This window comes from Barbus barbus, assembly GCF_936440315.1.
Source record: "Barbus barbus genome assembly, chromosome: 26".
Lineage (NCBI taxonomy): Eukaryota > Metazoa > Chordata > Actinopteri > Cypriniformes > Cyprinidae > Barbus > Barbus barbus.
The window spans coordinates 18,227,154-18,240,025 of NC_136754.1; the positions used below are offsets into that span (position 1 = coordinate 18,227,154).

The 12,872-nt window shown below is 39.9% G+C and overlaps 1 protein-coding gene across 1 annotated transcript in view; it reads left to right on the forward strand.

Annotated features, from left to right (window-relative positions):
• The window catches only part of LOC306846533 (kinesin-like protein KIF1A), a 35,823-nt gene that overhangs the window by 16,603 nt on the left and 6,348 nt on the right, over window positions 1-12,872 (forward strand). Inside the window, exons 22-42 of the mRNA XM_079379970.1 lie at window positions 48-141; window positions 286-434; window positions 516-694; window positions 1,258-1,395; window positions 1,768-2,070; window positions 4,502-4,620; window positions 4,966-5,051; window positions 5,210-5,345; window positions 5,598-5,772; window positions 6,059-6,149; window positions 6,248-6,366; window positions 6,444-6,499; window positions 6,583-6,691; window positions 6,814-6,880; window positions 7,781-7,865; window positions 8,019-8,124; window positions 9,477-9,591; window positions 9,767-9,900; window positions 10,048-10,109; window positions 10,204-10,349; window positions 10,451-10,636. Coding sequence (XP_079236096.1) covers window positions 48-141; window positions 286-434; window positions 516-694; window positions 1,258-1,395; window positions 1,768-2,070; window positions 4,502-4,620; window positions 4,966-5,051; window positions 5,210-5,345; window positions 5,598-5,772; window positions 6,059-6,149; window positions 6,248-6,366; window positions 6,444-6,499; window positions 6,583-6,691; window positions 6,814-6,880; window positions 7,781-7,865; window positions 8,019-8,124; window positions 9,477-9,591; window positions 9,767-9,900; window positions 10,048-10,109; window positions 10,204-10,349; window positions 10,451-10,636 — 2,655 coding nt within the window. The remainder of the gene's footprint in view (window positions 1-47; window positions 142-285; window positions 435-515; window positions 695-1,257; window positions 1,396-1,767; window positions 2,071-4,501; window positions 4,621-4,965; window positions 5,052-5,209; window positions 5,346-5,597; window positions 5,773-6,058; window positions 6,150-6,247; window positions 6,367-6,443; window positions 6,500-6,582; window positions 6,692-6,813; window positions 6,881-7,780; window positions 7,866-8,018; window positions 8,125-9,476; window positions 9,592-9,766; window positions 9,901-10,047; window positions 10,110-10,203; window positions 10,350-10,450; window positions 10,637-12,872) is intronic.

Sequence of the window (12,872 nt, forward strand, 5' to 3'; positions counted from 1 at the left end):
GAAGAAGCTTGCAGTGAAACCAAATTTCACACTGATTTTTTGTTTAGGACTATGAGAGTAAGCTGGAAGCTCTTCAGAGGCAGGTCAACTCCAGATATTACCCAGAAACCACAGAGGAAGAGGAGGAACCAGAAGAGGAAGGTGAGTAACATAGTTTAAACCACATATGTCCATATATCAAATGCATAATCACATTATTATATGACTTCATGTTCTTAAAACATGCAGTGTTTACTTGTTTCTTAGACATCTCATTTGTAATGAGTTCATATTTTGGTCCTGCAGTGCCATGGACAAAGCGAGAGACAGAACTGGCCCTCTGGGCTTTCCGGAAATGGCGATTCTATCAGTTCACCTCTCTCAGAGACCTGCTCTGGGGAAATGCAATTTTCCTCAAGGAGGCTAATGCCATTAGCGTGGAGCTAAAGAAAAAGGTACACTAAAATAATTTAGGTCAGCCTAATGATTGGACATGCCTAATGAGTTGGATAAATTGTTCCCCTTTTTCTTTGCAGGTTCAGTTTCAGTTTGTGTTACTAACGGACACACTGTACTCCCCACTGCCTCCTGACCTCCTGCCCCCCAGCATAGCCAAAGACAGGGAGAAAAGGCTGTTCCCTCGCACCATTGTAGCAGTAGAGGTTCAGGACCAGAAAAATGGTGCCACACACTACTGGACCTTGGACAAACTCCGGTACAGCGAGACTAAACATACACAATATGCACAAAATGCCAACAAAGTGAGTCTAGCCCTGAAGTTAACATGAATTTCAAGCCGGAGAGGTATTGATTCCTGTACTGTAAAATGAAAAATCTACTCTTATCAATGCTTAAGCCCTTGAATGATGGCCAGTAGCCTTATATTTACATAACAGTCATGAACCATTATTTGGCATTGCTAATCAAAGGCAGGTGGTATTAGGTGGACGTTTATTCTCATTCTAAAGAGACAAACATTTGGATACACCATATGTAGAATGAACCATGAGTATTTTTGCTGTTTTCCTAGAAGACAAATATTTAGCATTTTAAATGCATGTAGCTGGTAAAAGTTCATGTCACCCTTTAGGAGAAGACAGACCAGCATATTGATGATCTCAAAGCTAATAGGCTAAAGCTAATGGGGTTTAATGCATGTTAGCCGCCTTTTTCTTTTTGGTTTATGCTTAAAAGGTGAGCATGTAAAGAGAACATTGCAGATAACATTACAGAGCATGGTTTGTTACTTATGCTGATGCATTACTATTGTCTCTGCAGACAAAGACTGGATTTGATGAGAGAAATGTATGACAGAGCAGCAGAGGTGCCCAGTACTGCAGTTGAGGACTGTGATCATATGATGTCCGGTGGTGACCCTTTCTATGACCGCTTTCCATGGTTCCGTCTGGTTGGTCGGTGAGTAATCAATCAGTCAAGTTTGTATGCTCTAAAGTGCTAAATGGATGCTGGTATTCTCACTGTACATGACCGGAAACTGCCTATGATTTGCATTGTGCTTTTAACGAGGGTTCCTTCACTGTTTGAGTTGAATGGCTATGTGCAGCCTTGGTTCAATGAGTTTCGCACTAATTTTTCAGTATTCAGACACTTCAAACACTAAAGCTAAGCTTGAACACTCCTCATCGAACACACTAGAAGATCATTAGCCAAACACAAATTGGGAGGCTCGTTTATGCTGACATATTGTACATGTGAGCGAGTGTTTGCAACAGCGTGTGCGCGTGTGGTGTTGTACTAACCTAGTTCCCGTGTTTTCGGCTGCACCAGCACTCCCATTCTCAACACGTGCATGAGCGAGCGCATGAGTGACCTTACCCTCTCCCCCACCCTCTCCGACCCCGACTCTGATATAACCGAGCTTGCCGATGAGCGGCATTATGGGAAAGTCGAGGAGGAGGAGTTGGATGACCTGGACGATGAGATCTTTATGGAGGACCCTGGCTCAGAGCTTGGGAGAGAGGAGGAGGAGGAGGAGGAGGAGGAGGATGGTGTAGGGGAGCACTGCCCAGGTGTCAACGATGGCCAGGACCCCTTTTACGACCGCTGGCCTCTGTTCAGTTTAGTGGGAAGGTTGGTGAGGTTTCAGGAGCATGCTGGCAGAGGAAACTAGCTCTTTCACACTGAGACAGAGATAACAGGATCTATTACTAGAACTTCCTAACAGGGCACCAAATACAGAAAAAGCATCGGTAGGGGTTAGAATATCTATTGCCAAGATAAAGATCAGTTTGGTCATTTCCTAAATGTATACTCATGGATTCGGGTAAAAAAAAATCTACTTTAGTTTTCTGCTAAACAAACGTTACCACCATATTTTCTTCTAGTGTTCTACATTCTAAAGTAAATTTCTTGGATGGCATTTATTATTACTATCAATAAGAATAATAAGGGTTTTGATTTTATTTTTAAATAAATGTTGATGCCATTCTGTTATGTCAAGTGATGGTCCTCACTGCAGAACACAAGATCCAGGGGCCGTGGTTGGATCTAGATCCAACTCCTCCCACCTTACATAAACCTAAACCCACCCATCCCCACCCCTAAACCTACCATCTCCACCCCCTAGATGTGGATCCAACCCCGCCCCCTGGATCTTTGTTCTGCAGTGAGGGGCTACTGTATGTCAATGAAAATATAAAATATAATAAATGTAGTTATGTATATATTAAATGTGTATATATATTGTGTAATTTATAGTAAATTATTATTATTATTATTTGGATTTTTAAAAATAAATCAATATTGATGCTGTTGCATAATGTCAACATAAATATAATAAAATTTGTTACATTCAATAATAATAATAATAATAATCCAAATTTTGATTTTAATAATAAATAAATAAACAAACAATGATGCCATTCTAATATGTCCATATAAATATAATAAATAAAATGTAAAATAATAATAAATTCTTTATAGTCTGGCTTTCAAGATTTATTTAGAAAGTGTGAAACTCTTGACCTGATCTGAAGGCAGTTTTAATGCCTCTTTCTCTATGTTTAAGATGCACAACAAAAAACAATTACTTGCACAACAAACCTTTTACCTTTTTTTATGCATTGATAAATGTTGCATACAGTGTTGAAATGCACAATTTCAGTGGTGTCTGAGGTTTTCAGTAACTGAATGAGAGGAAATGTCAAGATACTGACTGTGAAACACAGTAGATCACTGGTGACAGATCCCTAATGCATGTTTAATGTAACAAAGGGCAACTTTAGAAATTTTAAGGCATTTGAACATGGGTGGCTCTATAGAAGAAATTAGTAGTGTTGCGAATGGCAATCACGTCAATTCTGCCCTGTTTTGAAAGATACGGCATTGTATGGCAGCATAATACGTTTTTGTCTGCTCTTCTCTGAAATGAAATTAGTGTCCTCTGCAGAATTACGTTGTTTCTGTGATTTAGTATAAATCGGTTGATTGTTTTGTCTGAAAAGCTACAGCGCTCAAGATGAAAGAGCTGGTTTCGACTACAGCAGTCTCAATCAGGCATGCCAGAATTAAAATTTGTACAACAGTTTTGGATTGGCTCCCACACTCTCACTTCCCTACGCACATGCAACATACAAGATTTGTGACGTGTGTTGACTGATTTATCATTTAAGTTGATGGGGGTCAAATTCATGTATGTTAATGTCATTTCAATTTTTTGCTTTCCAGTTTGCATATGGCCCAACAAGCCAAATTTGGATTTTTTTTCACTAAACATTTTGTTTATCTGAGCATGCTGTATTTACGCCTCACCAATCTTGTCGAAAGCTCCTCCCCTCTGGCCACACCTCCTGCCACTCTTGAACCCTGCCTGTCAAGCTTCGTCCAGCAACACATTGGGATCAAGAGGGTAGATCTGAATTGAATGAACGTATTTTTCTGAACGTAGACAAGACGTAGGCCAATCTGTCACCAAACTTACCTGCATTCGATATCTATTCAATGTCTTGTTCAGGGATTTCATAGACGCATATCTGAGACATGGAATTGTAATTAAACCTTTACTCAGTTACTGAAACATCAATTAAAATCAAATGTGTGACAATGCATTTCCATATCTTCATCTATGTTTATGGCTAAATAATTTTTATCAGTCAGTCAAAAGTTATAGTGTAAAATAGCTTGTAGTGCAGTTCTCTTCTACATGCATGTTCTTGAAACACTTTCACCAACCACCACAGAGACCAAAATCCTCGCTACCATCACTTTCTGTATCATTTTATGATAATGGAGGCTCTAATAGAGTATTCACAGATGAACCACAGACTTTTTGGCTTTCACTGGAGCAGCTTCTTGTTTGGTTGCTTTTTTTGTCTGATGTTGTGTTGTCTAGTGGCTGTGTGGCTGAGTTGATCTTCACTGACATTTTCCCATTTAAACTGTTAAAAACTGTTACTCTTTTTTTTCTTCTTCTTTTTTTTCACCCCATCAACTGTCTCAAATCCCTCTTCTTTCTTCGTCTCTCCTCCTTTTTCCCCATCATCCTCTCCTTCTTCTCCCATAGGGCATTTGTGTATCTGAGTAATCTGCTGTACCCTGTGCCATTAGTGCACCGTGTGGCTATTGTAAGTGAGAAAGGCGAGGTCAAGGGGTTCCTCCGTGTGGCAGTACAAGCCATATCAGGTAAATTCATCTTCATGATGCTTTCACAAACCTATTTTGAGCAGATTCCAGAGCTAACCTGCATGGTGCATCACTTTACATAAATTTTTGTCACTTTACATAAAGGATTGTTTGATATTTTTTTTGTAATAGTATAGGAGTACCACACGGCTCAGTATTCAGACCAATTATGTTTTCATATTTCATTGGTAAATTCTCTTGTTTTATGAATAAAATTTAGATATATGCATGTATGTACTGCATGTATTTTCTTCCTTTCTCTGATTATGTTTAGAATTGTTTTGTGCACGCTTAAATATAATGAAATCTTAAATTGTTGCCATAATCTTTAATTTCTTATCACAGCTGATGAAGAGGCTCCTGATTATGGCTCAGGTGTGAGACAATCAGGAACTGCCAAGATCTCATTTGAGGATCAACAGTTTGAGAAGGTTGGTTGTTTCACTCATTTCATGTAATTGATTCTGTTTTATCTTGGCAAATTAATTCTCATAGTTATTATCTCAGAAGTTGAGCTGGGCTTTTTAGGTATTAAATTGTTTTTGTTGAAGGTGAGACACCATCAAGAATTGTTTTTCTCTCTGCTCAGTTCCAGACAGAAACATGCACCGGTGGGATGTCTCACACAAACACATCTCAAGAGGAGTTGCGCATTGTAGAAGGAGAAGGACAAAACTCAGAGATGGGCCTCAGTGCTGATGAGGTCAACAACAACAACTGTGCAGGTAATATGCTTTTTTGAAAAATAAATAAATAAAATAAACATTACTGGTGGCCTCATTTATTTATTCATAAGTGACTAAAATAAATTTTGCACAAGAAGAATTTATACATGCCACAACAAAATAATTTGCCTAGTAATCATGCTGTGATATTTTTACTATTAAAGTAGTTGTAAATGGTAATATAAGTGACTTACACAAGAGTTAGACAGTATTTGTATTCTAATCTGATCTGATATGCATTGCTGCGTCTAGCCTCTCCTGATGTTCCTAACAGTCCTCTGAAGGGTGATCTGGAATTTCCTCTTGAAGTGACTCAGGAAAATTCACTCCAGCATTTGAAAATAGGCAGCAACTTCACCTTCAGGGTCACAGTGCTTCAGGCCTCTAGCATCTCTGCTGAGTATGCAGATATCTTCTGCCAGTTCAAGTGAGTAGATGCTTCTCATTCATAGATTTATCAGGATGGATTTTCCATAAAAACTGTGCTGTGCATCTGACAGATTTTAGGGGTTAGGCAAATACTTATGCACGTTATGTATTTCAGCCACAGTGTTTTAGATGAACATTGTTTTCATGCTGATAAATTTTTTGAAAGTTGCCACTCGAAAACATTGTGCCCCTCTGTTTGAATGACACCTCTGCAAACGCTCATCCAGGATGCTCATAAGACATCTGAAGCAGTCTCATCTCAGTTGACCTGTGTCTTTTTCCAGCTTTATTCACAGGCATGACGAGGCATTTTCCACTGAGCCATTAAAGAATACCGGCCGAGGTCCTCCACTGGGATTCTACCATGTACAAAATGTAATCAACCTTTGTGACATTTACTAATGAAGTAGTTCAACCATGTTTTAGATGTTAAATCAAACAAAAATTATCTGTGCGGTTTGCTGCTATTGCAGATAACCGTGGAGGTCACCAAGTCTTTTGTGGAATACATCAAGAGTCAGCCAATTGTTTTTGAGGTGTTTGGCCACTACCAGAAGCAGCCTTTCCCTCTGCTCTGTAAGGACTTAATTAGGTGAGCAACTTTTTATATTTTTTATTATCATACATTTTGTCACCTACAATGTCAAATAAAATGTTCTTTCCCTATAGTTCATTACGTCCAACAAGAAGGCAGTTCCCTAGAGTTATGCCTTTGTCAAAGCCAGGTGAGGTGATGATTTGTCTCATTTCTTGACCAGTACATACAGTGCTTGTGGTCTGTCTGTGTCTGAACTCTGTCTCCCCCCAGTGCCCGCCACTAAACTGAATACGCTGACACGCTCAACTGCTGGCACCTGTCACTGCAAATATGATCTTATGGCATTCTTTGAGATCTGTGAGCTGGAGGCCAACGGAGAGTGAGTATCTGATAAACACATTGTGGTATATCAGTTCCTAGTAAGTTACTCATTGAAGCCTGTATGTATGGTAGGGTATTCATATATAATGTAACCCTTGTACCTGTTTGTGTACTTTTTAGCTACATCCCAGCTGTTGTTGATCACAGGGGTGGAATGCCCTGCCACGGTACATTCCTGTTGCACCAGGTAAACATGAATCCATCAGTCCCTATCAACCCATTAAATGATAAAAGTTGGGGGTTGCTTTATTTTTAAGATTTATTAATGTTTTTGAAATAGGTCTTTAATGTTCACTATTTATTTGATAAAAAATAATAAAGTATAAACAGTTAAATTGTGAACATTATTACAATAGTATTTCTTTTCTATTTTTGTACATTTTAAAATGTATTTTTTCTAGTGCTGTCAAATGATTAATCGCGATTAATCGCATCCAAAATAAAAGTTTTTGTGTACATAATGTGTGTGTACTGTGTATATTTATCTATATCTAAATACACACTCATACAGTATATATTTTGAAAATATTTACATGTATTTAGATGTACATATTTATATTATATATAAATATTTAATATACAAATATAATTGTTTTCTTAAATGTATACCTGCATGATTGTGTATTTATATATACGTAATAAATATACACAGTACACACACATATATATTATGTAAAAATCACGATTAATCGTTTGACAGCTGAATTTTCAGCATCTATTACTCCTGTCTTCTGTGTCACATAATACTTCAGAAATTATTCTAGTATGCTCATTTGGTGCTCAAGAAACATTTCATTGTTATCAATGTAAAAAAACAAACATGGTGTTGCTTAATATTTTGTGGAAACCGTGATACATTTTGTTAGGATTCTTTGATAAATTTATTTAAAATAGTTTGTAACATTACTTTTGTAACATTATAAATATCTTTACTGTCACTTTTGATTACTTTAATATTTCCTTTCTGAATAAAGGTATTAATTTCTGTGAAAAAAGGTTTTTACAGACCCCAAAATTTTAAACTGTAGTGTAAATTGAGATAAAAAATGGGGGTTTTGGATTTTCACCTTTGAAATATTGTCCGCAGGGCATCCAAAGAAGAATTACAGTGACTATTGCCCATGAAACTGGCAATGATATTGAGTGGAAGGAGGTTAAAGAGCTTGTCATAGGTTAGTGCTATTTTTTCTCTCAAAAATACTTTATGCTAGTTAGCACTTAATGTTATGGAAGCCAGAGATTCTGATAGAGGACAAATGGAGATGTTATGTCGAATGTTCAGGCAAAGTTTCAGATGACTCAGCATTTCTTCTGTTCTTTTTTAGGGCGTATCCGTAACACACCCGAGGCGGATGAGACTATCATCGACCCCAACATCCTGTCCCTCAACATCCTGTCTTCAGGCTACATACGACCATCTTATGATGACAGGTACACCACTGATCTTTCCTCCAGTACCTCTCAATAACACAATGCTTTTAAAAGATGTTTTTGCTATTTGCAATATGACTACTGTCAGTACTGCGTCATAATAAAACAGCAATGTTAGCAATAACAAAGTATTTACATGCATGACATACATTCAGATTATTTGTGACCCTGGACCACAAAACCAGTCATAAGTAGCACGGGTATATTTGTAGCAATAGCCAACAATACATTGTATAGGTCAAAATTATCGATTTTTCTTTTATGCCAAATATCATTAGGATATTAAGTAAAGATCATGTTCCATGAAGAAATTTTGTAAATTTCCTACCGTAAATATATCAAAACTTAATTTTTGATTAGTAATATGCAATGCTAAGGACTTAATTTGGACAACTTCAAACAGCAATATATATATATATATATTTTTTTTTTGCATGCTCAGATTCCAGATTTTCAAATAGTTGTATCTCGGACAATTATTGTCCAATTCTAACAAACCATAAATCCAGTGGCATAGCGCAAATCCGAGGAAATTATTGGTGGAGCAAATTAATTGTAATATTAATTTAATAATAAAAGCAACCTAATAATAATAGCCAGGATGTAACAGGCCTACATTAATTGGAAATTAATTTAATGTTAAATTAATTTAGTGTTAAATTAATTTAATTTAGTATTAATTTATACTCTTAATAATGACCATATTTAATGCTTTTGACAATATCTCTGCTCTGCTTATCGTCGATACATGATCATCGTCTTTCAACGCACATCATCATGTTATTGTGGGCCCCCCCCACAGTACGTGCCTTGCAAGCCCGTCCGCTACGCCACTGCATACATCAATGGAAACTTATTTATTCAGCTTTTAGATGATGTATAAATCTCAATTTAAAAAAATGGACCCTTATGACTGGTTTTGTGGTCCAGAGTCAAATTTGTTTTATGTATATATAATGTCAATTAATTAATATATATTAATCAATTACTCTAAAACCTCATAACTAATTCACATAGATGTATTTAAGTGTTGTTAGCACACATTTTAATTAATATTAAATTTAATTATTTTCTTAATATTATAATAATTTTCTTAATATTATAATTTAATAACATAATTAAAATTAGTGAGTTTTAATTCACTAACATGGTAGTTTCTTTGTGTCCTGTCAGAGTGTCATTGGGAATTGACCATAGGTATGTTTTTTCGTAAGCATACAGATTTTTAAAATTAATTACTTTTTTTTTGTTGTTGTTGTCATTGTTGTAACCCACCTTACAACCCACCTTGTACAAATAAAGGAAAAATATAAGCAGTGATATAATTCTCAAAGCTGTTTGCAACTTTTCAGGACATTTTACCGCTTTGAGGCTGCATGGGACAGCTCCATGCACAACTCCCTCCTGCTGAATCGTGTCACTCCATATGGAGAGAAAATTTACATCACCCTCTCTGCCTATCTTGAGGTGAGGAAGACCAAACTAAAGTGATCAGATTATGACATTTTATTAATGTGGGAGATACTGGAACAAATCAGAAGCAGTATAAACCAAGTAACAGTAAATTCAAGCGACACAGTCAGAGGTTTAGCTTTGAATTTGATTATATGATGTTCCACTAACTTGCTGCTGTAATGTTTAGATGGAGAACTGCACTCAGCCCACTGTCATCACTAAGGACTTTTGCATGGTGTTCTACTCAAGAGATGCTAAACTTCCTGCATCACGTTCCATTCGAAACCTTTTCAGCACTGGTGCCTTTAGGCCCTCTGAGAGGTGAGGAAAGTTTGCTGGCCTCTTTTTGCAGTCAAATAAATTGATTTTGAGTTAATCAATGCACTATTTCTAATCTTTTATGCTCAGAACTTGATATCTAATATCACTTGGACTGTCATTGTAATTGGTTTGTCTTTTGTGTCTCAGTAACCGTGTGACTGGAGTGTATGAATTAAGCCTTTGCCATTTGGCTGACATTGGAAGTCCTGGTAAGTTATCATGTATAAATTCAAATGTACAAATGATCTTTATCACATAAATATGCATATTGAATCGTTTTGTTGATTTGCTATGATGGTGCAGGTATGCAAAGGAGGCGCAGACGGGTGCTGGACACCTCAGTGGCATATGTGCGAGGAGAAGAGAACCTTGCGGGTTGGAGGCCTCGCAGCGACAGCCTCATCCTGGACCATCAGTGGGAATTGGAAAAACTTAGCCTTCTACAAGAGGTAAAATATGGTGCATCTGAATGTTTAAGAGCTTTTATTTTTGGATATAGTCTGATTTTTGTCTTCAGTCAAGTAAATGATTGTGAGCTGTTTGCTTACAGGTGGAGAAGACCAGACATTACCTTCTGCTGAGAGAGAAGCTGGAAGCATCTCTGCTGCTGGGACAGGGCTCTTTCTGTAGCAAAGACCTGATGGACTCACCTAAGGCCTCCAGCCCCATGATCAACCCAGTAGTCAGTCTGGATCTGGACAGTCCCAACGAGAGGCAGAGGGAGCTGGCTGCCAAGGTGAATGTTGCCGCTTTATGTCCACATACAGTAACATGACACTAATAGCCTATTCCCATTAAGTCTAGTTTGACAAAACCAAACAAAATGTAATATTTGCACAAAAACAAATCTGCAAAAATCTTAATTAGTATTGTTTCTCAGTAACACCGTGTCTACACCGGACACGAGCGATGTGACAAAATACAATATAACCTAATATGCTGTTTATACAGGATGCAGCGCGGTGCGACACGACAAATCCCCAACAGTAAATTGATGCCGCGTTCTATTTATGACGTACTGACATAATGTTCAGATGATTTTGTAACGGTCACTTTGTCGTGTCCAGTGTAGGCAAGGCGCGCTGTCATATCCGGTGCAGACACAGTGTAAAAATATCATCCTTAAGACAAGATCAATTTTATTTATTTTATTTACTTTCATATAAGATATCTTTAAATATGTAATTAATTTATAGTTAATGCTGTTACGGGGTTGACGAGACGTGAGACATGCGGATCCATATGCGAGGCTTTATTACAAAACATGGTCAGAAACAGGCAGGGTCAGACATCGGCAAACAGGTATGGTGGAGGCAAGACAGAGCAATCCGTGGAGCAAGCGTGGGTCAACGATCAGCGAACAATATCCAAAGGGGCAAGGCAGAGAGATAATCCAGAGACGAGAGCAATAATCCAAACAGGGAGCGAACAGAGTCCAAACGGCAGAGGCAAAGGGGTAAATCCAGTAAACAAAGGCAGGGTCAGACACGGCAAGGTAAACAAGGCAAGGCAAGACAAGACTAAGACTATGGCTCTGTAAAGTAGCTATCGCTTGGGGAGTGATAAATGCTAAACAATACTCGGACCTGAGCAAGAGCAAGTCCCAGGCTTATATGGTGTGTGGTGGTGATTGGAAAATGGTGATCAGGTGTGTGTGATGTGTGAATGGTGACAGCTGTGATCTGTGCAATGGATTGTGGGAAATGGAGTCCAATGTGCTGTGAGTGTAAAAGTCACTGTGGTGAACGGGTGACCTCTAGTGGTGGTTGACAGGGAGAGCATGGACCAGATTCGTGACATAGCCCCCCCCCAAGGAGCGGCTTCCAGACGCTCTTATATAGTCCAGGAGGGCGGTGGAGCGGAGGCGGAACAGGGGGAGGGACGGAGGGCCAGGTCCATGAGGAAGTGGGAAGACCGGGGACTGAGGCAGAACCGGCAGAGCAGGACACCCAGGCGGAACCGGAGACCAGGACAGAGCAAGAGCCCACCAGGGCGGAGCAGACGGACCAGGAGCCCACCAGGGCGGAGTAGATGACCATCAGACCGGAGTAGAAGACCACCACGGCGGAGCAGACGACCACCAGACCCGAGCAGAAGACCCCCACGGCGGAGCAGACGACCACCAGACCCGAGCAGAAGACCACCATGGCGGGGCAGACGACCACCAGACCCGAGCTAGAGCCCACCAGGGCGGAGTAGACGGACCAGGAGCCCACCAGACCGGAGTAGAAGACCACCACGGCGGAGCAGACGACCACCAGACCCGAGCAGAAGACCACCATGGCGGGGCAGAGGACCACCAGACCTGAGCAGAAGACCCTCGCCAGGAAGCAGACTGGGCAGGAAACCATGGCAGAGTCTGAGATCTGGGGGAAACAGAGACAGACAACACAGGGAGAGCAGAGACAGACAATACAGGGAGAGCATTCATGATCTCAGGGGGCGTGGCAGGGCAGGACGAGGATTCATAGACTGCGTTTATAGCCGTGACAGGACAAGGCGTGAGCTCACAGACGGCATCTTTAGCCGTGACAGGACAGGGCGAGAGCTCACAGACGGCCTCTTTAGCCGTGACAGGACAGGGCGAGAGCTCACAGACGGCCTCTTTAGCCGTGACAGGACAGGGCGAGAGCTCACAGACGGCCTCTTTAGCCGTGACAGGACAGGGCGAGAGCTCACAGACGGCCTCTTTAGCCGTGACAGGACAGGGCGAGAGCTCACAGACGGCCTCTTTAGCCGTGACAGGACAGGGCGAGAGCTCACAGACGGCCTCTTTAGCCGTGACAGGACAGGGCGAGAGCTCACAGTTGGCCTCTTTGGCCGTGACAGGACAGGGCGAGAGCTCACAGACAGCAAAGCATAGTCCATAAATTTACTGAGAGATGAACGGGGACCCTCGCGGATTAACTGAGACTTGAGCGGCTGATTAATGCCCTCACAAAAAAAGTCTATTAGTGCATAGTCTGGCAGAT